The 27,518-nt window shown below is 37.9% G+C and overlaps 1 protein-coding gene across 2 annotated transcripts; it reads right to left on the reverse strand.

The window, feature by feature from the left end:
• Positions 1-282: 282 nt before the first annotated feature.
• On the reverse strand, positions 283-27,104 carry SNX16 (sorting nexin 16). 2 transcript variants are annotated; one of them, XM_030943999.1, is made up of 8 exons: positions 27,050-27,104; positions 22,065-22,529; positions 17,842-17,928; positions 14,358-14,506; positions 9,726-9,795; positions 5,066-5,202; positions 2,054-2,170; positions 283-1,792 (listed from the first exon to the last, which is right to left on the reverse strand). In XM_030943999.1, exons 2-8 carry the CDS (start codon positions 22,434-22,436, stop codon positions 1,687-1,689), a joined length of 1,038 nt encoding a protein of 345 aa, XP_030799859.1. In that variant the 5' UTR covers positions 22,437-22,529; positions 27,050-27,104; the 3' UTR covers positions 283-1,686. The 2 variants fall into 2 exon arrangements, with proteins under 2 accessions (XP_030799859.1, XP_030799860.1); XM_030944000.1 differs by lacking the exon at positions 2,054-2,170.
• Positions 27,105-27,518: the final 414 nt, after the last annotated feature.

Genomic DNA, 27,518 nt, shown 5'->3' on the forward strand with positions numbered 1-27,518 from the left:
ACTCAACATCTATGAGGATTTCTGTAGGATATTAAAAAAAAAAAGTTCCTTTTTTACTTTTACCTCCAACAGAAGTACAGTAAGGCTTCTGGTGTCACAGCATTCTCATTCATTTTCATGCAATCAGACAATTTTTGGTAAAAATAGGATTCAGACCAAGGCTGAGTAAGTGCAGGAAATCTCTGAGGTAAGAAATGTCTCATTCTAGCAGTATTTGATCCTTCTACTTGACAAGGGATTAAATGTTTGTTTTTTTCTACAACGCAAAAAAGAACACAGGTGTTTTGTCCATAGTTTTATTTCACGAGGAAGGTTTATACAGTTCTGCATAAAGGTCATTGTATGCATAGCCTGAAGTACAAAGCTCCCTTTGAAAACTCCAGCACAAAGACACTGCATATTGACAACATTAAACAACAATGTGGGTGGTATAGGGCAAAAAAAAAAATTAAAACAAAACAGCATTCTTTCTATTGGAAAAGCATAATAAAACAAGGCACTTTCAGTAAATAAGTGAAGAACAGAAAAACGCTGTATCAAAGATTCCACAGAACTGACCCAGAGCACTGTAACAAAATTCTGCAGTAATGAACAAGTAAAATACAAAAAGGCACTACATAATCCTCTCCTTGCAACTCCCATTTCTCAACCAATTAGCCAACTGAACTTGGCACAATGGAGTCTTAATTATAAAGTGCATCTCCTGTCTTAATACATTTTGAAAAATAGGCTATACAACATAGGTACCAACATCCCCATGTGTACAATATATTGAAACAAAAATACACTGCGACTAGATTCATTCTAGTTATGAACTGTGCAGGAAAAAATATGGCTTCTTTACAAGTCTTTCAATAGCCTCCATATAATCTGGAATATTTTTAAACAAACATGAATGCATTAGCAAGGTGGTAAGAGGTAGTGTTCTGAGTAAAAGGCAAATTTACAGATTTTGTTGATACGTGTTACATGTATATAACAAAGGTATCCCAGATTTTCAAAGCAGCATTACTGAACAAAAAGTATTACAGCATGCTATCTTGGGATGAAAATACACAGTGTTTTGGGGGTCTCAGATCAGTTCTTTCAGCAAAAATGGCCATTTTACAATGTCCAACTATGATCCCATCGTGTAACTACTTTGCTCTTGGTACTGGAAGTTTTCCTATTGCATTGCATAAAACTTCCAGAGAAACTTTCTTCAACTTTAGAATGTAAAATCAACACATTCTCCATTCCTATACACAAATGAGTCCTTTTTTACTTCAGCAAGCATTATTTTATGGCTATAAGAAAACACAAATACCAAACAGATGAACACATCAAATGTGTCACAACAGTGGCAATATATAACATATGAGTTAGATGTGTTCCATGATTTACTGTCAAACTTTTGTCATTCTGCTAGGAAAGTCAGCCAAATTGTGTATATACACTATCTAAACTTTAGCTGATTTTAGCCCTTATTAGACTTCAATATATTAAATATATAAAGGCTAGATAAAAACTGAAATCAAAGCAGCACTGGATATATTTCTTACATTAATAATTTGTAAGGATTTATGTAAACATTCAATATGTGCATTCTTGCTCTTTGCTGTGAATTCTTCACAGCTCCTCTATGATCCTACTCACAGATACACCCTTAACATGAACCTTTCCCAGGTAACAGCTGCTGCTGCTCAGCTATTCTTCATCCGTGGTATAGGCTACTTCAGCAACTTCAATTTCTGGGACAGAATTTCCAGCCAAAGAGCCACTCCAGCATGGCTCATGGTTCTCTTTGTCTGAGCTGCAAAGACAGATCAATAAATGGAAACTGGTATGATTTTCTATAGCCATTTTAGGCAGACAATCCACAAAACATTGACAAAGCTTTTTTAACTTATCACTCATTCCAGATCTAAAATTATCTATCCTGAGGGCCTTTATGCAGCAGAGGGGTGCAGCAAAATGCTAAATTTCTCAGCTGTGCAGATTTAATGCAAGACTAAACATTTCAAAACACATACTTTAAGAATAACTAAAATACAAGTAAAATAATAGTATTTACCAGCTGTCCTCACCCAGGGTACCCTGGTCTGCTTCTACTGCAGAAGACTCCACCTCACCACTGCACTCACTTTCTTCTCCTGACATTTGACGAGTCATTTTTCCTAAAGATAAATCCCTACAACAGATAAGAACAGAGTACCACCAATCCATACAGCAAACATTTGTGACTGAAGAACTGTTTCATTTTAGCCCTGGCAGTTTCTGCAAAAAGATTGAAAGTAACCTTTCAATCTCACTCCTGCATGTCCTATTTATTTGACTAGTACTATTTAAACAGTTTATTTGCTCCAGCTGCTTATTCCTGAACTAAATTCAGTTCTCTACATCTCTGAGCCACCAAGATGTTTAGAGAGATGGAGAACCTTTTCTATGAGGAAAGGCTCAGAGAACTGGGATTGTTCAGCCTGGAAAAGAGAAGGCTTTGGGGTGACTTAATTGCAGCCTTCCAGTACCTCAAGGGAACCTAAAAGAAAGATGCAGAGAGACTTTTTACAAGAGCCTGTAATGACAGGACTCTTCCCCAAGGGAGAATGGCTCCAAACTGAAAGAGGGTAGATTCAGATTGGATATTAGGGAAAAGAATCTTTATTGTGATGGTGCTGAGGCACTGGAATGGGTTGCCCAGAGAAGTTGTGGATGCCCCATCCCTTGAAGTGCTCAAGGCCAGGCTGGATGGAGCTCTGAGCAACCTGATGTAGTGGAAGGTGTCCTTGTTCATGGCAGGGGGTTGGGAATCAGATCCTCTTTTAGGTCCCTTCCAACCCAGGCCATTTCATCATTCTCTGGTTGCATGACAATTTAGTAACTTCACAAAATTCAAGTCCCAGAGAAGTGTATATGACTTAAGGTAAAAAATTACATTCAGACTAAGCCACACATGTCTTGCCTAAACAGCAAAATGATTATAACCAAAATATAGTCAAAAGGAAGACAGGAGGATGACAACAAGATTTCTTCAATAGTTTTTCAAGTTTCTGACTGTAACTTTATAAAACCACACACTAAGTTTCAAAGCAATACATTTTTCCATTAGTGATAAAGACAATTTTTTTCTTAATGGCAACACAAGATAATGGTCCAGCTAGCTTAGCTACAAATGGGAATATGGTCACATAGATTAACCAAAGAAATCCTTTTTTCCAAACCATTTCTCTATGTGGAAAACATACATCAATTTAGCATTGAATTGGAAACAAAAGCTTGTGATCCATTTTGTGTTTAAAGTTATACCACTATATTTCTTTCCCTTTTAAAATTGCTCTAACTACTGTTGTTATTTTATTTTAATGCATACATTTTACGTAAAGCCTTAAAAGCATTCTGTAACATGACTACCAGCCTATGTCTGAGCCAAATCCAGCAAAATAATAATAATAACAATAACATTAATAATAATAATAATAATAGTCCTGCAAGTCTCAGGACTTGTCCAGCTGTCCCCTTCCCTTCTGCCTCACATCCATTGTAGGTACCTGGCCTTTAGAGCACGTAGGCATAAGATGCTTAATTTTTGTTGGGCCATCAAATAAAAATTCTACTTTAATAAGGCCAAAGACAGACATGTTTCTTTTGGGTTCATTTACTATCAGACAAGCTGAAGTTCTTTACTGGAAAAACTTGTGATCTTGTTTATTTTTACAGCCAGAAGCCAGAGAAGTTATTTTTCATCAAGATTTCACACACTATGTGGCTGACTTTCACTAATTTTATATGCATGGGAAACTAGCAGTGTGTTTGAGTATTTAAAAAATGTAATCTATCTTCAGGGAAAACACTAAAATACCAAGTTCCTTTTTGCTATTCACACCTATTTTCTGTCACTCAGAATTTCCTACCATGATGTTTTAGCCAAATGCAAGTTATTTAACTTTTCCTGACTATTTCACTATTTAAGGCAGCAGCATATAACTTTCTTATCAAACAGGGGAAGAATCTTCCAAATGTAATTACTTGCCTTCAGGAGTAAGCAACAAACTGAATATGATATTCTGATCAGAATTTTCAGTTGGCCACAATAATTGCATTTAAAGCCTTTTCCAAAGGTAGCTCACTAGAACATTTTAAGGTGTGATTTGTTAGTCAACCTGGATATGCTGGACTCAGCAACCCATTCAGTATTAAAATAAAAGTTATTTTAATTTTTTTAAAATAAATTTCTTCACTGCCTCTGGTCTGACACACATGCAGAGGAGATGTTTTTTCATCTGATCTCATGTTAGGAAGAGATTCTTTACTGTGAGGGTGGGAGGCACTGGAACAGTTTGCCCAGAGAAGTGACTGCTCTATCCCTGAAAGTGTTCAAGGCTAAATTGGGTGGGGCCTTGAACTACCTGGTCTAGCAGAAACTGGATGGTCTTTAAGGTTCCTAAATAATTCTATGATTCTATGAAGTTCTAATGGGACCATAGGAATTCACTCTTTTGCTGAGGAAATGCTGCAATACTGACTCGGCAGCTCTAATGGGATATTGGATAGCACAACATCAATTCCTCAGCTCCTGCTACAGAATTTAGCAGACTGTTTTCCCATAGGTTTAAGTGGACAATCTCCCATGCTATTTAAATGGTACCTGCAGCATCTCATTCCAAGCAATCCAGAACAAAATTAAACTATTATAGATATACAACTGCTTAATCACTATGCTCTGTCAAAGCTTTGAGTACAGACAGAATTTTATAACTCAAAGCAATTTTCCCACTCATCTCTAGCATGGCATTTCACATTTTCAACATTTCAAAAGCAGAACAAAATCTTGCTCTATCTTTACAGGACTTAAAGGATTAGGAAACAATCACAGTTACTTTAGAGGGAAAAGATAGGACAAGCTTCTCAGTCATTTGTACTAAATAGCTTTTAGCCAGCATATGAGAAAGAGCTTACTGAAAATATTGCTTTGTATGTGGTTATGTAGGGAAAATGGTTTCCAAGATACAGCTAAAGCTGGTACTTGTGACTAGAGAAAGTGCTTTCATGGAGATAACTTCCTAAAACCCTTAAAATTTCTACATACCTAATTCTTCTTTCAACAGCATCAATATGAAGTTGCTTTTCTGTTAATAATTTCTTCAGTGATTCAACCTCCCTTTGTTTTTCAAGCAGTTCTTTTTGTAGGCGATAATTTGTTTCCTCCAGAGTTTCACAGAAAGCCTAGAAGAAAAATTTAAGTGCATCTTCAATTTACCTTCAGTGGACTGCCTTTATTGACTTTTCTCTTAGAAATATCAACCTGTAACAGTATTATAGCTGCTTGTCTTCAGATTGATTACCTTAAAAAGCTACGTAAATAAAAAAAAATTCTTATCTTAATAATGTTGCTTTGCTTTGAATGATGAATTTATTATGCTAAACTGCAATGCAAATACTTTAATCATATCATGTGGGAGAATGGATTATAAGAGAATGGAGATGGTGCTGTGGGCAGCCTCTCCCTGATGAATTGCAGCTGTACTAATTACCAAAGAGTGGAAGCAGCCTTGCCCTTAATAGGTTGCAGCTGTGTCCAATAGGGATGTGTGTTATAATAGAGTGGGTTGGCAGGTCATGGAGAGAGCAAGGAGTTAGTGTTGCTGTCTGTGGGAATTTACAGAGGAAAGATATGAATTTTACTGCAGGGTAATGAACTGCTGATGCTTGCCTCCAATTTCGGTGTCAGTCGTGTGACCACCATCAATATTGTTTGTTTGTCTCACAACAAGAGAGACATCAGAAGAGTAGTTCCTGATTTGGAACCTTTTTGCCTATATGGAACATAAACTGAACTCCCTGCTTCCTTTTCTCATGGTAAGTTTTGTTTCCACATGACTTGAACGTCAGTTTCAAAGTATCTATATATTCCCAGGATGTGAAGAATATTTGGATTAAGTACATATTCTTTCCTTATCCACGATAAAAGACAAAGCTGTACAGTTCTGTACCAAACACCTGTGACAAGTATGAAATCATGACAACCAGAAGACCAATAAAAAAATAGTTTGAAAATGTTTAATAGGATGCTGTGAACACTAACTACTCAGCCATGACAAATATGCTGGGCTCCTCTGCTGAGCATGGCATGTCTGTATCACACACCCTGATGGACCTGTCGGTGAGCAGCCACAAAACGCAGCGTGAAGAGCCCGTGTCTAATGCAACATCCTCTGAATGCAGGAAGTGACAGAAGAGCTGGCACAGAGCCTCCTCATCTATTACTGGAAAGCACAAGTCTTCCAACAGTAATGTGCAATTCTGATTTAATATTTTACATGTGCTCTATAAATAAGAGCCCCACATGGGAGGCTTTCTTGGCTTGATATTACCTGCAACTAACCACTAACTCAGAGTCTGCTGAATATAAACTTTTTATATGAGCTCAGTTAGGAACAATGCTGTTTAGATACTGTTTGTCCCAAAGTTTTAAAACAGGCTACAAACATCAAGAATATACTGTCCTTTGCTTTAACTGAAGCAGCCTCATGATCTTTAAAATGTTAAGTTTTCCTGTAATTATACAATACAAAGAAATGAAGAGTTTCAATTCAATAACCCTGTTTTTTCCATGGAATTTTAGTTTATTTTATTGACTCACATAGCAAATTTATCTTTGTTGACAGGCACTTGAAGACCAGTCATGAGTTAAGCAATAGCTTTATTCATGTCTACTAGAGGCAAGAGCATGTGTCATGCAACTCACTCTTGACACAGCATTTATAGTGATTGCTTTAGCTATCACTGTGGTTAAGCAGTCATCCCATTTCAGCCAAGCCAATTAAGTAAATATTTCTGTTCTTGGTAAAAATATTCAAGATTGCTGATACCCTAACTGAAAATTGGACATTATTTCCTTAAGAATATAATTAAGTTTATTATTTCTACCTTTAGATGTATGCACATGGAAACTTCCCTATGCACAAAATAGATAAAAATATTGCACAAGTGTTGAAAACTGATTCATTGTTCTGAGAACTGAATAAAGCCTTTGGAAAAACTCATCTCTATCTGCAGTCTGGTGGAGCTGTCCAAGCAAACACAGGCACTGTTTGAAACTGAGTAAGAAAACATCAGTTCTGAAGGATGCTGCAATAGCAGAAAAGTGAACCAAAGCGGAGAAAGGGAGCAGTGTGTAATGAGCTGTCTTGTTCTTTAGACAGCTGGACACCTGGAGTCTGGAACAGTTTTAATACCCAGGCTGGACTAATTATTCCTGAATTTCTGAAAGGACAACCAGGAGACAGCTTTGCCTCCTTCTTCAGATCATGAAACAGAGATGGCTGAGAAAAGATCTGTGGAAACAACTACCAAGGATATGATAAAAAAAAAAGATTTAGTGAATATTTTGCCTACTTTTCTGTGATTAATTTCTTGGCCTAATCAGCTTCTAATGGAGCAGGTCCCTGTATCTCTGCCCTGGAAAAGATAAATGTGTTTTGGCAAGTCCTTGGGATAACAGAATAGACCAATATAGACCAATATAAACCAAATAGAAGATATCCATATTTTCCATTATCAGGAAAACAGAAGATTTTTTTTTCTGCAATGCTTTGGATGGCAATAGAAAGGCAAAACAGAAATAAGTTTTGAGGTATCTTTAAAAATCAACTCCAGGAACAAGTACATGAACCTTGGTGCTTTTCCTGTATAAGGCAGTTCAGGGAAAGAAAAAAAAAAGCAACAAACAATAGGGAATGGATACAGATGTTTTTAGTATGCAGGAGTTTAGGATTGTCTCCTAACAATCAGAAGCAAGACAAAAAGCATGGCCACAACCATGGATTTCAGGCTGAGCTGACTTCAAATCTCTTCAGAAAGCTGCTTGGAAGAAAGAATCCATGGGAAAACACCTTGGAGCAAAGAGCAGTCCAGGAGAGCTAGTTGATATTTGAGGATCAACACCTGCAGGCTCAGTAAGTACAGCTTAACAAGCAAAGGCTGCAGGTGGCCTGTGTGGATGAGCAAGAGTCTCCTGAGCTCAGATATAAAAAGCAATTCTACTAGGGGTGAAAGCATGGAGAAATGACACAGGAGTAAGGTAAGGCTGCTGTCTAATCTTACAGGGACAGGATTATGAAAGTGAAGGACAACCTGGAGCTGAATCTGGCAAGGCATGTGTAAAGAAACAAAAAAAGAATTCTACAAGTGCATCATCAACAAAAGAAAGATGGGAAACCATGGATTGTTGTGTTGATTGGAAAAAACAGCCTTGAGTAATCCTTCCCTGCAGCCAAAAGGTAGGTCAAGACAAACTCACCTGCAGTGGGGGAAGAGCAGATCAGGGAGCACTAAAACAAAATGAATACACTAATATCCATGGGACCTGAGAGGCTGCACCTTTTTGCTGCGCTGGTGGTCAGCCACTGGAGCAGGCTGGGCAGAAAGGCTGTGAAGTCTCCTCTGTAGAACATTAAAAACCTGACTGGACAAGGACCTGAGCAACCTGCAGTAGCTGACCTTACTTGAGCTAGGAGGGCTGGAATGGATGATCTCAAGAAGTCCCTTCCAACCCCAGTCACTTCATAAATAAGGTGTGGTATCTCTTGGAGAATTTTATAACAACTGTCTCAACAACTTCACAGAAATTGGTAATAGCTAAAACTACAACAGCACAGCTGTTTTAATGGTTTGATTAAATTCCAGCGGAAGAATAACACAGATTTCACCACAGCATGCACGACTGAAATTTCAATGAAGAAGGCATTTATATTTTTTAAATTATTTGAACATATAATTATGGTAATTTAAAAAAATCATCAGCTTAAATATCAGTGATGAAAAGGGATTGTATGGAAATCAAGTATGAACTTGGGGCAAAAAACATACCAAATCTTTCCCATGCATATAGCAATGTAACAAGAACCAAGGCAATCCTACAAACATGCAAAACAAAACAAACTGGCAAATATAAATTTAGTTGAATGAGCACCATTTAACACTCATAATTTCTGCAAGACTAACAATGTACATACAATTCTAAAACACAGTTATCCTATGAAGTAAGAAAACTAAGATCATCTGCTCTAGACAACCTTGATACTGCTCTGCATGTCAGTAAAACTATTTCTAAGAGAACAGAACACACAGTATTATTAGTTCAGTGTGCTCATATAAATGTTGAAAGGCTGCTGGTTTACAACACTACTTGACACCACTTAGTTTTCTGCAAGAATACTATTTTTGGTAGTGAGAATTAATCATTTAACTGCATTCGTTACATGAGAGGGCATCCCTTCCCACGATAGGGGTGTTGGAAGTAGGTGATCTTTAAGGCTCCCTCCAACCCAAACCATTCCATGATTCTATGATTCTGTGATTTTATAGCAAGAAACATTTCCCTGCAAGACTTGAGGTCAAAGGTATAAGCACTGTAACAATGTGCTGAATATAAACTTATAAAAATCTCTCCTTATATTCAGGAGGTGCCTTATAGAAGTAGTTGCTTTACAAAACAAACTTCATCCATTGCTCACAAAAGGCAAAAAAGAAGATATATTTTGGGACAGGGATGAAGTACAGCAGTCAAAGATGATCAACTGTGCACCAATTATCAGACTACACCCATCCTAAAAATACATCCTTTTGCGATTTTTGTGAAAGAACAGAAACAGAAGTGTTTTATTCTGCATCATTACAGAGATCTTACAATATTCTAACAACACCTGGTTTTGCATTTTGTTTCTATCCTACTACTTAGCACTTACCCTGCTCTCTTCTAGACTGTCAAAAGGACCCGGAGGATCATCCAGACAAAGAAATTCTCTCACTGCAAGGCTTTATCAAATAAAAGAGAGTGAGTTACTGGAAGTACAAAACCAGCAAAAACACTTAAAAATGATCACAAAATGGAGGTATTTCTTTAAGTGACACAATATTTACATCCTCAAATATACTCCCAACTATTCACAACAATTAACAAATAAATGGTTAACAAACTATTTAATCTCAGTTGTATGTGTTGACCAGGGACAGTATTTAGAATGTAACTTAGGAGGATGAATAAGCAATTTCAGAACACAATTTTTCATGATTTAAAAAAAAATTTCATTGAATTTGTTGCTACATGACAATTGACAAGTTTATCACTTTGGTATTGAAGAGGTTTGAAAAATTCTCCTGGAGAAAAATAAGTATTATAAAATTAGTATTATGCAATGGATGAACAGTATGCTGTTAAAATCCATATGCAGATCCCTTCAGGTAGGATCAGGGGATTTAACTATGAGCACTAAAACATGTTCACCTGTCTCCATTTTGCTAAGATCACAATCCATTGACATATACACATTATATAATTTATATATATACAGTGTGTATTGTTATATAAATAGTAAGTTATAAAATAATAGAAGACAATGTGTCTTCTACATAGCCATCTCTGAATACGCATTTCAAACTAATGCATTCCATTCTGATTTGTGTAACAGTTGCCATCCCCCTCTGTGTGTTGTTTTGCAAAGGCCAGAAGAAAGAAGTAGGTGTAATCCTGTGGTTTACTACAGAGTATTTTAAACATCTGTCTCATTCTGCCTTCCAAATTTAGATTACTTTTCACAGAACTCCTAAACATCTCCAAACATCTTCAGCCACCTTTTTAACACTTTCCTGCTCGGTTGAATTCATTCTTCTTCAAGGAATCTCAAATTAGAACACTGTATTCACAATTAATTAGCAAGTAGTAACTTAGGAGCAATGCTGTGCTTGCTTTCGCTACTATAAATCTTTAAATCATCTCCTATTGCAATGAGTGCACAAAAATGAAAAATGGGAATCCAAACTTAATTTCCTGTCCCTTCTTCCCACCTGGGCCCCATGGAAAAGGTGAGGGCAAAAGGCAGTAATTTTCTGTTTTCCACTCATTCTCTGCATTTGACATTTTCACAAAGCATAAACACAAGAAAGGAAACTCATCCAGCTACCATCCTAATCAACCAGCCTCAGGTGCGGCAAGCAAAATGAGCAGAAATTTCTTGAAACACTAAGCATTCATTATACTATCACTTTTAATTTTAACAAGACTGGAAAGAACATTTATCTAAAATACACTGAACATTTACTTTGTTGTTTCTTTACCTGAAATAGGCACCTGATGGCATGAACATTTATTCACAGCCTAGCTTTGGTGTGAGAGTCTGCTCTGACCCTGCTCTCCTCTCCATGTGTTACACCTCTTCCTTTCACTTCATGAATGGAAGATTCTGCCTTTAAAGTACCACAGGGATCTTTTCTGTCCTGTGACAGAGCTTGCTGTACACGTGTGCAGGCTGCCATCCCTCTCCAGGGAGGAGCAGTGCCAGCACTAGGGAGGGCAGCAAGAGCAGCGCAGCACATGGGATCCCTGACTCCAAGCTGAGTGAGTTCCTCCCTTCCAAGCTTCTTACACAGGGTGGAGACAGGACAGCTCTGTCATCTATATAAAGCCAGATTCTGTTTAGCAGGTTAAACTTCTTTCACCCACTTCACGAGTTGTATGAAATTTTCCTGACCACTATTTAACTCTGTGGGTGGATCTTTCACTGAATCTTCAATACAACCTAAAACAAGAGAAGAAGTCTATAAAACACAAACAAAAATTTAGCCACCTGCATATATTATCCTCCATTTTATCTTTAAAATACTTTGTGAATCTAGTTTTATTAAAAATAGGTATACCAAGTGAGGTCTCCTATCCCTGAAGGGCAAATTTCCCACTGTCAATACAGTACATAAAGTATAAAGAGAAATAAACCAGACTTCTCTACAAAGAAAAAAGGCTTTTTTAGTTTAGGTCAGACTCAAGCAGTCTGACTTACCTGCAAAACTGGACAGGTAAATGGTGAGTTTTAAAGGAGAAAACAGGGTGAAATGCTCACCACTGCTCATGTGAGGTAAAAGTATTAATTCCCATTAATAGTAAATTTATTCTCTGGTAAGTGGGTAAATATATTAGCTGGTCAATTCTCCCTCATTCTATTCACTTCTGGAGGAATTCAGACCTTCCACAGATCCAAACATTAGAACCATATCAACAGGTTATAAAATTTATTAAAAAATTTTGTCTTCATGCAGAGCCCTACACAGACAAAAGTTCTAGAAACCACATTTCAGTTAACCACCTCTTCATTAGCCAAAATACAAACTGATTCCACAAACATTTTAATTCCTTTTTGTATCTGATAACCAATGCAGTCTAAAAGTTTGAGTTTGGAATTTTTTGCCTTAAACTATGACAAACACTATTTTGTCCCATATGATCCATCACTAAGATACAAATAAGCCGGCTGAAACGCTGAACTAGCTGCAACAATATGAAGCATAAAGACTTCTGATCTATTTAAGCAAGTCCATTCCATTCACTAGTGTGTTTCCAGCAGCATAACAAAAGTTACATTTAGGGATGAGATTGATTCTTTTTAGCACACCTATTATTATGTAATTTAATTATTAGGAAGTTTTTAAACTTCTCAGCTGCATACCTCACCCATATAATCATATTTAATAGCTACTTACACAGAAACTCATAAGTTGAGCCCCATTTCTTTTTTAAACCATTTAAGCTTTGTCTCTGACATCTCACAACAAAGCTTTGCCACTCAGCATGACATACTCCAGGATGACTATGAATCATCAAAATATTAACATTCCTTACTCACCTTCCCTCTCCCCTTTGACGATTTCACAAACCCTGTTTGCTCACCTAACACAACAGACTAAAGAGAATTCTTCTTGCAGGGAAGTTTTTCTGCAGCTTCATCTGCTCTTCCTTGCTTTCTCTGTACCTCTAACAGACACCTCCTTTGAGATGGAATGCTGTGTTTCAGCATTGAACTATGTGCAAGTACAGTTCAGATTCCCAGAGCAATAACTTCTTTTTCCCCTTTTAAGTTCCTCCAATGATTTCAATGAAAGTTTTTGACTATTGCTGAGTACTGAACTGATTCAGAAAACTAGTGGTATCATTACCAATAGTTATTTTCCAAGTTGTAAAACCAGCTGCATTCATAAATCTGTATGGGTGTACTTACTGTCACTTTCTACTTCAAGACACAAAAATTGATGTAAGTCACTCAGTACCTCAGGATCCTTCTACAATAGTTTGTAATCTCATTGTTCATTCCATTCTCCAGATAATTTCAAAATGTCCTGAACATCAGTGTCCACAACTACAATCTAACATTCCACTGGTACCACCCCTAAATTACCATCAATTCTTTCCCCCTTGTCTTTTAACTATTTTATATGAGCCCTGTCATAACTACTCGTTTGTCTCTACAGAAGACACTATATCATTTTTATTTACCTGCTTACCACTTTGGGTTTTTTTTACTACAAGCAGTACCAAAGCCAGACTGATGTACAAATCCCTATTTTCCAGACTGAGCAGTCAAATGCTTTATAAAAACATGTCAAATGTAGTAATACCCCTTCTACTGAAAAGTAAAGTAGCTATGAGCACTATATGGTCTCAGTCCCACACCATAGCTTGGCAATTTTAAAATTTTGTTCCTTTAAAAGCCTTGAGGGAATTAGGTTTGCTTTAGAACATTTTTTACTCTTTGTTTTGAATGAAGTTTCAGATGATGACAGGTTCTCAGACTCATTCCTCAAAGAATCTCCAGTGTAGCAACCTTAAAATCTTTTTTAATTCTGATGCTGGCAAAGGTTTTAAAAGTAACTGCTTTGCCTCTAGCAAGTTGCTTACTTAAATTCTCTTCTGGTCCGTAACAAAATTATTTTACAGTTCATTTGTCAGAATTACATTCTATTCATTTTCCTGCTTTGGAAGAATCTCCCACTTTGTACAAAAAAAGATACTGTTGAAAGAAATCTTTGCACTTTGCCGGCCTAAACACATTATGTTTCTTAAACTATTAAGACTTTTTTGATTTGTGGCTTACATTTACTTATATACAGGAATCTGTAAATTCCTTTCATGCCATGTCAATAAAAACCTCTAGTTTAATACACATTTTAAGAACTAATTGCCTAATAGTGTAGGTACTCTACATTATGAAAGCCTAACACACCTAGTATAAATTAACAATATTATCAATTCTGCATTAAACACAGAGAAGTAATGTTTTAGGAATAAACATGGGATTATTCTAACATTTTAAATATTACAGCTTTTAGTTATCCCACTACAAAATACTGCAATTCCACTTTTTTAATGCTAAGATGGGTCTAATTTAAAAGGACACTGAATAATTGACATAATGACCAAATGCACAGCATGAATGTTACTGAAATCCCTCACTACTCTGCCTGAAGGTACACTGCTGGAGTCTAGGAGTTTTATAAGAAGAGTATAGACAGAAATAAAGCCACAAATGACCAAGCAAAGGTTAATCACCTACCAGTTAGCAATATCTTTGTGAGCTACTAGGTTCTGGAGGAATGCCTGCAACCCCAGCTGTCGATCTTCCAAGAAGTCAGGACTGTAATTATCCTTGAACCAGCGCTTTGGCGGAAGGGCCAACCGAAAGCCTGGAAACATATCTTTTAGCTGAAATTGAAATTAAAGACAAAAAAAAGAAAAAATTTGAGAAAAATACTAATTTTGCCACAGGCACTGACTTTACTCAGATTTATAAGACATTTCTGACTTCTGGTAAAGTTCAAGCACAAGACAAGTCTCAACCATAAGGAAAATCCTAATTACAACTTAAATTGTGGACACATTCTGTCACTTGCTGCCTTATGCAACAGAGTGCTTTGTATTTTTCCTCAAATTTAACACATAAAAATAGGAATGAGAACCTTTGCTTTGTTATTTAATGTCTGAGTCTGCTATTTAAAACCTTTGAGTCTGTACACATAAAAAAACTGTAAAAAAAGTATCAAATGAAAAATAATTTCAGCGGTATTTCTTTTACAGTACTCAGGGATAATAACTACTACATATACACATATATAGAATAAAACCCCATTACAGATCTACAGCTCTGCAACTTGTCTTTCTTGGGGGGCTAGAAGAATAAATTACAACACATGCATGAGATATTTCTTGTGAAGAGTAGTTCTTTGTACACCCAGAATAATAACATTTCAATATGCAAGTATGGCTCAACCCCTAGTAACATGCAAAACTGCATTTCTCAGCTCCTTAAATAGCAATGGGGTACAGCTGACATCAGAAATACTCAGATTTTTTCTTTGAATTCAGAAATAAAACATACAGGTGAATGAAAGCATAAAATTATATAACAATGAACCTCTCCAAGAGTGCAAATTATTCTTCTAATATGCATGATAATAAAAAAACTTTAACTTTTCGATAAAAAACAATTTTTCAAAATTATGCTTGACGAAGAAAAATCAGGGAGAGGATTTACAACTAACATGAAAAAGCAAATAGGTTTTATAAAATCTAATATCTCAGCTGCCACAAGAATTGTTTCATCATTTTTTCTGAATCTAGCCAGCTTCTGTCAGAGATATTCTGCGTACACTGATTATATTAATATGAATGTTGCAGTGATGGAAAATTCTAATGGACAGCTCTTTCACCAGATTAAGTTTCAGAAAATTTAGAACAGATACTGCACTTCAAATAGAATCTCTCTACACACTTTGAAGGAAGAACCACATTAATGGATCACCTTTGCTTACGTAACTATTGTTTCACAGCATGAGGCGCTTTTTAAACATCACGAATATTGTTTATTCAAATAGTCCATGATAAATTCTGGTTCCCTATTTACAGAATGGTTTATTGTCAAAGCCTTGCTCTTTATTTCTGAATTTAATTATTTAAGTATGTTTTCCTGTTACTGAATTTCATCTTGATATTAGACCCTTCTTTATATTTTTAAGTTTATATTTGGTCCTCCAAAGTTCCTTCATCTCCTACCAAGCTATCATTAATTTCATATATATAAGAATATATCTGAATAGGACAGAACCCATAGGACGTAACAAAATGAGTTCCTGTTAGTTGTACAAAAGAGTGCAGATCACCATTGCTGGGAAATGGTTCAACCACACAGATTTTGCTTAATGGTACTTTCACTTGTCTGGTCACATGGATCACAGAATTTAATTCTAAGGAGAGAACACACCTACCCACAGATTACTCCTTTTGTGGATGAAGAAGGTAAGACCCAGCTGCTGTCAGTGGACTAATTTTCAACAGCACAGTCCTGGGGCATTCTTTCTTGAGCACTCCTCAGACACAGCAGGAAAATCCATGGGTCAGACAACTTATTCTGGCCACGATTGCTTGCTTGGATCCAGCACCTTTCCTACTCCTTCCTACATCACCATGTGACACATTACACGTCACATGAGTCACAGTCTCGGGAAGAAATGGTGAACTTCTTTGTTCTTAAGAATGGCCATTTCATCACGTGTTTTCAAACTATTATTATGTTACTACTGTAATTACCTAGTGTTTCCTGAATGGTGGTATGTTTAAGCTCCTAGAGCTGATATTTCTATATTATAATAAGTAAAATGTCTCACAGACCAAAAAGTACATGGTTTAGATGCATACTGAAAGGTGAAAAAGCTTCAGACGGTGACACAAATTTTAAAAAAGAGAGATTTTTCCTTTAAACAGAAATACTAATACCTGGAAATAATGATAAAAGCCAAATATTTTTGCCAAACATTTGATGGCAAAGACCAAGGGCTTTATGAGTAAAAATTTAAGTATTTATTCTAATAGATATTTCATGATTTTGATTTTTCAAACCACTGACAACCACATTAAGTCAACGGAGGTAAGCCAATTCTTGACTTACACCTGACACAGCTGTTCAAAATGCAGACTGCTGTATGACTTGAATTCCAAAATCTGAGTTGAAATACTAAGATCATTGTCTCAAAAGAAGTCAGGCTTTTGCCAATATCAAGACATTCCTTAATTAAAGACAGACTGTATTTAAGACAGGAATTTCTTCAGAAAGAAATCTCTTAACTAATTCACATTAGCAATTTAGTTTTAGACACCACTGGTGTTTCAAAGGTAGCCTAGAAGATATTCAAATAGGTCAAACCAAGAACACAGAGAAATTTTTAAGTTCAAGTCCATTTTCAAAATTTCAGCTAAGTTTAGGTCTTAGCTGATCAGGCACACAAATCCAAAGTGATAACCTGTACAAAAAATCCCTCACAATGGGTAAAGAAATAAGGCTCATGCTGAAACATGAAAGATCATTCTAGCAGAAAGCGTGTTGAACTGGCAATGAAAAGGGGAATTGTTTCTCTACTTTTGATAGCTGAACACTATTTACCAATCATAAAAACCTGTGCTTTTTCAGAGAAGCATTTTTTTCCTTTCAAGTATTCTAAAAGTATTAAGTTGTTGACCTAGAATTCCTCTTCATCTGGTGTTTCCTCCATCTTTAAAGATGTGATATAGTATTTCACTATTAACTTTGAAGACACTGAAAACAACTGAAGACTGACCAAGATACAAAGAACATATTTATGTTCATGAAACTTCAGTTTTATGATGAACAAAATCAGAGTTCGTTACACAGAAATGAGCTAAACAACTACTGGATCATTCCTGCAAGAGAATACAAGCCCCTAGTTCTATTTCCATGCAGGGGATAAATAATCAAGAGTTAATTCCTTTATCATATAAACTGGGAATAAATATAAAGTTTGAAGCATACTAACAGCTTCAGATGAAGCTGTTACATCTTCTTTACATCAGCTGTTTAATGTATCTTTGAAAAAGTGAGGAATCATATATCTCCAGTTATTAATTTTCTAGTTATTATGTGTTTTATATGCATTAAAATCAGAAAAAATTAGAAGATGTGACAAAAATATAAGACATGAAAGAAGTGAGGTAAGATAGATGAGAATTTACCAGTTTATAATTCTCACCTTGTCATTAAGCCTGGAGAAATCTGTGTACCGTCTGAACACCACCCAGCTTTCCTCTGGACTTCTTTTCACCAGTATTTTGTATACCTGTGTGGAAAGACAGAAATATAAGAAAAATGTGCAAAACTTCACACTGCATTGTCTGGAAGGCTGAAATGATCCTCTATTTCTAAATAAAACAAAACCTGTGGATAAAAAAATCTTAATTAGAGTAAAAGAAATGCAAATAGCAACTATCAGTACAAAGAGTTTAAATTGATTTCAGAATTTAGGGACAGAGTTCCTGTAATTCCTAAATACACATAACTATTTCTGTCTGTAAGAAAGGATGTATTGCCAAGCAGAACAAAAGGCTCAGCTATCAAAAAAGTAAGGGAAGTGTGTTTCTGTGATCTACTTTAACCTTTGCAAAATTACAGTTTTACTCATTGATCCTGGAGGCCCCTCTATTTTTAAGATGACTGTTAATCATCAGGTGCTGTGTGTGATATTGTTTCAAAATGTCTCATCTGACTTGTTTCACAAGGAGAAACGATGCAGAATAAAATTACATCCTCCATTGCATTTGTCTTGAACATTAGGTTTAGTCTTTCCAGGCAAATAAGATTTCACTAGAAAATTGCACCAGAATGATGATACCATCACTGTGTAACTGAAGTAATGGATACTTTGGATCAGATTTAGCAAGACAACAGCACAGCAGTACCATGCTCCTATTTAAAAGCAAATGTAAAAAGAAACAAACAATGATGATAATGATGATGGTAACACTACAATTACTTTCTAGGAGGATTAATATTCCAATGTCTGAACACAATGAATCTAACAATACAACTTCAACTAGAAAACATTAAACAGTGTCTCATGTCATAACCTTACTCTCTCCAACATAGGGAAAGACAGGTACTCTCTTTCAATTGTACTGGGTTATTTTCCCCAGTCTGTATGTAAAAAATATAATACAAGAAAGAAAAAGGTATTTTTAGAATCATAATGATAAATGATCCCTCATTTAACCAAATTCTATTTAAAACATTTTCTAATCTGTTACATACTTAAATCATCTCCAGCACTTCATGCTGTCACAGCAGGTTGTCTCAGCTGATAAGTGTATTTTTCTTACTGCAGTCCCAACATGTGATAACCCCAGTGCTAGCCAACTTCTGTACAGGTCTGAGACTGTTTCTAGCAATTTTGTATTCCATAATATATTAAGCACCAGATAATTACAGAAACTACACATAACTATGGTGCAAATCAAAAGCAATTTTTTCAGCAAGTACTTCTCTTATCTATGTTTTAAACACAATTTCACTTTCAAGACACAATCTCTGGAAGTCATGGATTGTGACAAAGGAAAAAGCTATTAGCTTTTAAAATTCAAGCTGCAGGACTGGCTTACAAGACCAGCATTAAAATATAATTTTTCTGCCTTCCATTTTATGTCTAAATGCTTATCCAAATATTTTATTACTTTACTGTCATACTAAAAGTATAAGCAGTTTTATTTTCATAAATGAAATTAATAAATAAATGTAAAATTGTGACGACTCTGCCAGTACACAGTAAAACAAAGAACAAGAAACTTTGGAATATGCGCGCAAATTTACTTGCTAATCAGTATTCTATTCTTGTATTCTACTCAAAGTTCTGCAAAAGTATTATTTTAACATGTCTACAAGAAAAAAAAAGCAATAATTTCCAAGTAAACATTAGATAACTTAAAAAAAAAAACGTTCACCAATTACAGTGAACTTAACTGTAACAGGGAGTGCAATTAACTTGTGATTTATAGCCTCAAAATTATGGGAAACCTGAAACAAACATGTTCAGTTTTCCTGTCAGAGTTAAAAAAAAGGTGGTTGGGTGTTTTTTGGCTTTTCTTTAAGGTTTGCAATTAACGAGTAAGAACTAGAATAATACAAAAAAACTTCTCAGTTCCTTCATACAAGAAGGGGTAAAAATCACAAATTAATTCAACAAATTCATTTTATTCCACACAATCATGAATTGCTTTATTCTATAAATAAAAATCATCAATGAAAATACACCCATATGTGGCAACATTCTCTGGCTGATTCAGCATCTTATTATCATTTCTACTTGGCTTTAGAAAAGAAAAAGAGTGCGAATTGAACATTCCAGGACTTCAAATTCATTTAAGACTAAATGTTTACAAGGAGATATTTTTCAGCCTCTATTTTTCTCTCCCATAAGTTTCAGCAACCACGTACTCTAACATGCACTGACATTTAACTCCTGAAGCTTGGACATCATTAAGCCAAATCAGATTCTTATTTTTGGAAACTATGAGATGCAACCAACAGTAAAAAAAGAATTCAGCAATTGAGTCTCCTCTCTTTTACAAGTGATTTAATTTGCTTTCCACTGTCTTCCGCTGTCTTCTAAATCTCACAGATTTAGCACTGCAAAAGCAACTCAAATTCTAAGGACTAATTACTTGTTGGCTTTAATGCACAAGAGCAAACTGCATGCAGAACATGCAACTGAAAACAAACAGTTAATTGTGTGGTTTCAGAAACCAACTCAGCAACAGAAGTGAAATCAGAAAGAGCAAAAATGCATCCAAGCATTTTACAATGGAAGAATGTTTCACTTATACCATGACCTGGCCTTCCACATACAATAATGAGACAAAGTTCTCATTGTTAATACAAAGGAACACCTTACAGGCACACTGGATTATGTCTTGGCAATGTCTTCAGGAAAGACAAGAAGGGCAACAAGCTGGTGAAGGGTCAAGAGGCTAAGTCATGCGAAGAATGGCTGAGGGAGCTGGGGACATTTATCCTGGAGAAAAGGAGGCTCCCTACAGCTGCCTGAAAGGAGGCTGTAGCGAGGTGGGGGTCAGTCTCTTTTCCCAGACAACCAGTGGCAGGACAAGAGGAAATGGCCTCAAGCTGTGCCAGGGGAGGTTCAGGTTGAACATCAGGAAGAATTCCTTCATGGAAAAGGTGGTTAAACATTGCAATGAGCTGCCCAGGGAGGTGGTGAAGGCACCATCCCTGGAGGTGCTCAAGAAATGAGTGCATGTGGCACTTTGTGCCATCATCTGGTTGTCAAGGGGGTGACCAAAGGCTGGACTCAATCTTGGAGGTCTTTCCCAACCTAAATGATTCTGTGGTATTTGCAGACTAATCCTCGTACATATAACAATATCAACTGTTGTTTTGGTTTTGAAGGTTATTATTTAAATAAAATTTTTAAAATTTACCTGTGAAAAATATTTTGCTCTTCTTTTATGCTAACATACACTAAGATGTTAGAAGCTGAAAATCTCAGGAAAAGACAGGGTATCATTCTCAAATAATTAAAAAACATCATTATTTAACTTTTGGCTAAAAGATCTTGATTTCATTACTATTTTAACTGTCATGAAGATTCTGCACTTCTCTAATCTATAAGAAAACAGGAAGAAAAAAAAACCTTGTCTGCTATTTCCTTCTCCTTATCTCTTTCTAATTAATATTTTTTATCTTAAGTAATATAATTAATAATCAGTAACAAACAGCCATCAGTCCCACAAGCGCCATTGTATAAACTCAAAGAAATGTTTTCAACAACACGCACAGAAACAAATGTGGAAGTACACTGATATATTTATGGCACAGAAAAAAATGAACTGCCAGCTACAGTGCACTTTGAGAAAAATCAATACAAACCAGTTAGGCTGTTGTTCTGGCACAAGATATGGCATAAGCAACTTCCCAGTCTGTTTGCAGAACAGATTTCCCCTTACTAGAAACTGAGCTGGGCAAGAAGGTGAAACCAACATGTTTGCACTTTAACAGAAATGTTGTAAGATACTTATAACTAGAGAGGGCCAACATCAAGGTTTCTTATCATTCATGCCAAATAGAAGACTGCATTTTACTTAAGAAGTTTAATTACACAGAACTTACACAAGTTCAATTTTGTAAGGAATTGTAGCTGCAAGGAATTCCTGACTTTTCCAGCAGAAATTGATACATGAAACAGAATTAATTCCTTCTATTCTACATACACAATTACAGGAAAGACTGCTTTCTAGTCCCAGTCTTCCCACCTGTATAACAAGAATGGTATTTTCCCATCAGGAAGTACTTTGAAGCTAAACTGGTAACATCCCTGAACTGCAGGATTAATTCCTGAAAGACAATGCAAAGCACACTGAATTGCTATCTTGTCATTACAGGATCAACTCTACTATGCCCAAAACTTACAGTGAATTTTGCCCTTTCCTCCATCACCTCATAGCCCAGAATAGTAGGTGTGGATGGTCGATCTTCCCAGGTCCTGGAATCTTCATTCTGCTCTATTTCTTCTACAGGCTGAGTACTGTATTCTATGGATGTATCCAGACCTGTAAATTTAGTCCTAACAAGGGGACTGCTACACGCAGATGACGTGGAACCAATCTGGTCAGGCACGCTCATCTTTTTAAAACTATCAACTGTAGAGTCCTCCAGCTGTCCTTTTGAGGAGCTTGAACTCGTTGAAATGCTCCCAAAGGAAGAACTTCTTTGGTTTCTGTTTGTAAAGCTGGATGATGAACTTCCAATAGGAATAGGAACAGGAACATATGGTGTTGCCATCCTTCATGAAAACAAGCCCTCAGTTTTTGGTCCAGGAATTTAAGCTTCATTCGCTGTGTAAACCATCTTGGCTCTTGTTTTCAGGAACAGTACCTGCAATCAAGGACAGAAAATATTGCTGTCATTTTTAAGTCAAAGCAACAGAGCTTTAGGAAAAAAATCTGTATTGGATCTGAGATGGTACATAGCAGTATTGATGGTAAAACATTTTCACAAAGAATCTGGCTGATATAAAATGGTGCTTTTAGGTTATATCTCAACTATTTGACAGACAGCTTTACAAGAGTTCTGTCTTCCACAGCTATTAAAATTAAAACAGCAAAGAGGTAAAGTAAAGCAAGATTACAAAAGAGAGAAACTCTTTTGTCCTTTAAGAATTAAGTGTTATTTGGTTTTATCCAAAGAGTCAGCAATTTTTCTGGCATACAAGAAGAAGTAGTTTCAGTGACTGTTTCATCTCAACAGTACAGAAGGTTTTCTCAGAATTGGTTCTGTAAGACATCCACTGCAGACTATGTGAGCCAAACACACAGGCAACAATATACATGGCATGAATCAAAAGACATGACAGTAAACAACTTAGGTGAAAACATATTTGCATATTACACACTCACTGAAGTATAGTGGACCTGTTTCCAATGCAAAATATTTTTTCAAAACAACTCTGTTGTATATAATGCTGCAGACATTTGTCACAATGTAAAATGTGCACATTTTCTGGAGTCTGAATTGCAGCAATTAAGTTTTACAAGCATGCACAACAAAAGTAGGGTTGTTACAGCAGGTAGTTTTCCATTCCAGAAGATTAAAATGGAAAGAAAAAGTGTACAGAAAAAAAAGAAATAAAAAAATATTATTTTTTTTCTTCAACAAAAGCATTTGAAATGAGTCTTTTGTGTGCATGTGTATACATTTCTGGAAAAAAGCAAAGTAAAATTAAGACAGCAGTATCAAACTGCCAGAAAAGCACCATCTCCTCATTTTAACAAAGTACCCAAAGAAGAGCCCTTACAAGATGCAAATTAAATGCCACCTCTTTGAATTAACAGGATTTGAGCCGTGATCCATTTACCCAGGAATAAACTAATCAACCAGGAGGCTGCAGGAAGCTGTGAAATGGGAAGCCGCCAACCTGATTCTCATCAGACAATCAATCACCTACTGCAGTAAAACCAAATGAGATTCCTAAATTGTGAGTAAGAAGTGATGCTTTCCCTGTCTTGCTCTAAATTAATACTAGAGTACAGGAATAAAGACATAAATTTTAAATGAACCAGCAGGAGGAAGACTGAAAAATTCTCTTGAACAAATTCCTTGAGTAAAGGAAAAACAAACTTAGTCAGCTACACCAGGGAGCTGTCACACACTGTCTGTCAGGAAACTTAGTTAACTTGACCAGGAGAACAATTTCAAACTGGGAATAATTTCTTAGGAATATCTCTGCTTCACTATGGAATGAGGCTGGACACTCAGCAGCATCTGAGGGAGCTGAACTCAGTATCATAAACCCCTGCTGACTCACTCAGCTGGTCAGGGATGGGATTTGAATTATCCAGCAGCTTCTGTTGCAGCACAGTCCTGTGCTTGGCTGTGGGAGTGAAGCCACGTGTCAGACATCTGACCTGCTTCAGCCTCACTCCATGTGAGAGAAGCAAGTCACACCTGTTCCGAGACAAGATGTTCTCCTGGACCTACACTAGATCTAAATCCCCTTTTTCACCCACATCTCAGTAAGAAAATCTATTTTCTGCCTCAAACAATAAGCTCTGCAATAAATTTTCTTTATGGAACGTGTGAAGCATTGTCTGATAAATTTTATCTACCAATATTCTCTGAACAATATCTAAATGAAACACTAAAAAAGGTAACTACTTTTTCACTTGCCACTTCAGTGACTCTTCCATACTACTACCAGCAGAAGGAACTGAGAACATGCCTTTAAACAATGTCCCATCCAGAAATGTTATTGGGAGGTATATGATTAAATTCCTGTAAAAGGAAGAACTTAAGTGAGTCAAGACTGCAAAAAATCTATATGTAAAAAGTGATTATCCTCTGTTGCACAACTGTGAACCTGGAGTGGAAAATAAACCCACAGCTCAGGGGTTATCTGTTGAAGCTAACCTAGGAGTTCATGGAATTTTAAGATGCAAAAAAACCTTGTGTTGTTCATCACTTCATAAAAAGAACCAAGCCAAACCTAAAACCCCACAATGACATTTTCACCAGTTACAATACTTGTGAACAGTCTTTCCTAGAAGAACTTCCTTTAAAGTGAAATGCCAGTCAAGAACTCACTATCTTGAGCTTGTTTACTTACTACACATTACTCTTCACTGCACATGAATTTCTGAGCAGCTGCACCAATTTGGCAAGCAAGAGAGCTCAACACAGCCCACCCTAAGGATAAAGTCCTTGGTGTTGAGAGGCCAACACCTGCACTGTACGTGCTTCAGCAGCTTCCACTCTAGACCAGCTCTAATTCGGTACCACTGCCTGGACACTTATTAGCAGCTGTTCTACACTAAGCCTGCTCCCAGGGTACATTTTCTGGTTTAGTCTCTTTTGTTCTCTGCAAGGCCACCCCAAATTGTGAGTCGATGAGTATTAAAGGTGATGATGACACTGTTTTCTTCTGAAGGCCATTCTTGACTCAATCTGACACAGTAAACACGCCCACAGACAAATAAAAGGGGCTGATGCTACCTGTGTCACACAGATTCCTCTAACTTTAAAAAGTAACAGGAAAGTATTCTCTGAGTAACAGAAATGTCAGGTCAAGGGAGCAAATAGCACATGGCTTCATTTAACTTGCATATTTTTTTGTAAAAAAGTTGAAAGAAATATACAAAAATATTACCTGACTCACAAACACATATATATTCCTAAACACATACGTAAAACCATCTTCAACTGTAGAAGTATCACAATTTCCTAGTATGCAAAATATTTACAACAGGCTTCAAAATCAAATCAACCTGCACTTTATGAAGTCTGCTAAATATTAGAAAAAAATACAATGCTCAAACAAGGGTTACAATCCTAGGAATCCAGCCTTATCTACTAATATAATTTACTGCCAATTCATGCAATAGAAGGAACTGAGAACAATTTCATTTTAAAAAAATAAATCCTTTTAAACAAACCATGTCACTCCCTACTTACCTCGGCGCAGCAAGGAGGATTTGTGTGCTCACCCCAGCTGCACAGAACCAGCAGAATCATTGCAGCACACCAACTTTAAGAGCAAACTGCTCATGATACCTAAGAGATACCCCAGACCCTGCACTTTCTTGTTCTAACTATTTACTTGACTTTCTGCAAGAAATTTGCTTCCTGTTTGGGACAAGTATTTTGTTTAGTTTGATTCCCAACTGTGAGTTAAGAACGAAAAGAGAAGGAAGAGAACATTTGCTGGAAGCGCTGAACTGCAAGATCTGAAACAGGATAGGACAGTCCCGGGAACCCGGCCGTCACATGCTACAAGAGCAGCATGACACCAACTTATCCTGGTGTTTACAGCAGCCACCTCCCTTTCTGCGGGAGAGGCAAATAGGCTGTAATAAAACCACTTAAAAAGGGTTGGCCTGCAGCTTGCAGCTATCGCAGTTCCAAACCATTTTAAACTAATGGCTTGCATATTCAGTGAGAAAGATGTAAGCTACACGATTCCAGGATAAAAGATCAGAAACAAAACAATCCGTACTTAACAGTTGTAACTGGATTTATAAGACTTTTAGCTATGTAATACTATTTGTGATCTGGTTGCATTTACTCTGTCTCTGTTTGGACAACCCAGACAAGCCGATCTCTGATGTTTAGGGTTTAAGGGCTACTGAGGAAAGTCAGCTAGAGAACGAGTGAAATATATAAACAACTTCCAGACTTAGGTTTCATGATTTTGTAAAATAATCATTTTTTGCCGATTTCAACCAAGTTACCTAACAACATTTTTAATCTGCTTATGAACTCAAAATGGGGGGGTTATTTATCACACCTCACACACAGATGAGCAACTCCTGCCCCGAAGAGTCTGTAACTAGAAACAACTGCGGGTACCTCGCAGCAAACCCCGCACGTCAGGGAGCGCCGCCTCTGGCGGTTCTGAGCCCGAACCGAACCCAACCAGACCGGCCCGCACCGCGGGGGCAGCGCCCGGCCCGGCCCCGCCGCCGAGGGGCCGCGCTCGGGGAGCGCCGCTGCCGCCGCTTTACGTAACTCCAGGGGCGGCCCCGAGCCCGTGACACCGGCGAGGCCCGGGGAACCCTCCCGGTGCCTCCGCACGGCTGCGGGAACCGGCCGAAGAAACACCTGGAGGCGCAGCCGGGCCCCGCCCCGGGGAACGGGCGGGTTCCGTAGCCGCCGTCCCGCCCGAGCGGGACCGGACCGCGCGGTGCCACCGCCCGCCGCCGCCTCCCCACAGGTGCGCGGGAGCTGCGACAGCTGCGCGGAGGCGGCGGGGGCCGTTCTCGTCCGGTGCGGGACAGGCAGCGGCGAGGTTCCACTGCCCCGGCCTTTCCCGCACGGGCTGCCCGCTGCCTCAGTCCCTCCCAGCCCGCTCCCCTGATTCCCGGTGCCGGCGCTCCCGCCGCCCGCACAGCGACCCCGCTCACCTGCTCCGGCCGCGCGCGCCCCGCTCCGCCGCGCCACCGCCGGGCCCGCCCCGTGCGGGGGGCGGAGCAGGGGGCGGGGCCTGCCCAGAGAGGCGGGAGGGGCGGGGCCGCGCAGGGACTACAAAGACCGGCGTGCTCCACGCCTTACGTGAGCGTCGTTTTCTCGTGCCTGGGCACGATGCATTGTGGGGCTTGTAGTTCTGTGTGTAGCGGTGTGGTCCTGCGGGGTGCGGTCGCCCCCTGAGGGTGGCTGCGCTGCCGCGCAGGGAGTAAAGGCGCGCAAGAGACGGCGGGTCTTCGCATTCCCGGTTCCTGGGCATTGGCAAGCCCCCGGCCTCTGCCAAAGGGCACAGGAAAGTCAAAGGCTCTGCGGGCTCTTAATGTGGTTTCACCTAGCCCTGCCATAGGGCCCCGCTGAACCGCGAGTTGCGGGTGCAGGGCAGCGCGGCCGGAGTGGTTGTGGAGCGCC

This window comes from Camarhynchus parvulus, chromosome 2, assembly GCF_901933205.1.
Source record: "Camarhynchus parvulus chromosome 2, STF_HiC, whole genome shotgun sequence".
NCBI lineage: Eukaryota > Metazoa > Chordata > Aves > Passeriformes > Thraupidae > Camarhynchus > Camarhynchus parvulus.

Coding starts and splice junctions, on each gene's coding strand:
- SNX16 (XM_030943999.1), bottom strand. CDS start 22,436: ATGGCAACACCATATGTTCCTGTTCCTATTCCTATTGGAAGTTCATCA. Junction 17,929..22,064: donor AGGAAAGGGCAAAATTCACT/GTAAGTTTTGGG, acceptor CTTTCCACACAG/GTATACAAAATACTGGTGAA. Junction 14,507..17,841: donor TCTCCAGGCTTAATGACAAG/GTGAGAATTATA, acceptor TTTCAATTTCAG/CTAAAAGATATGTTTCCAGG.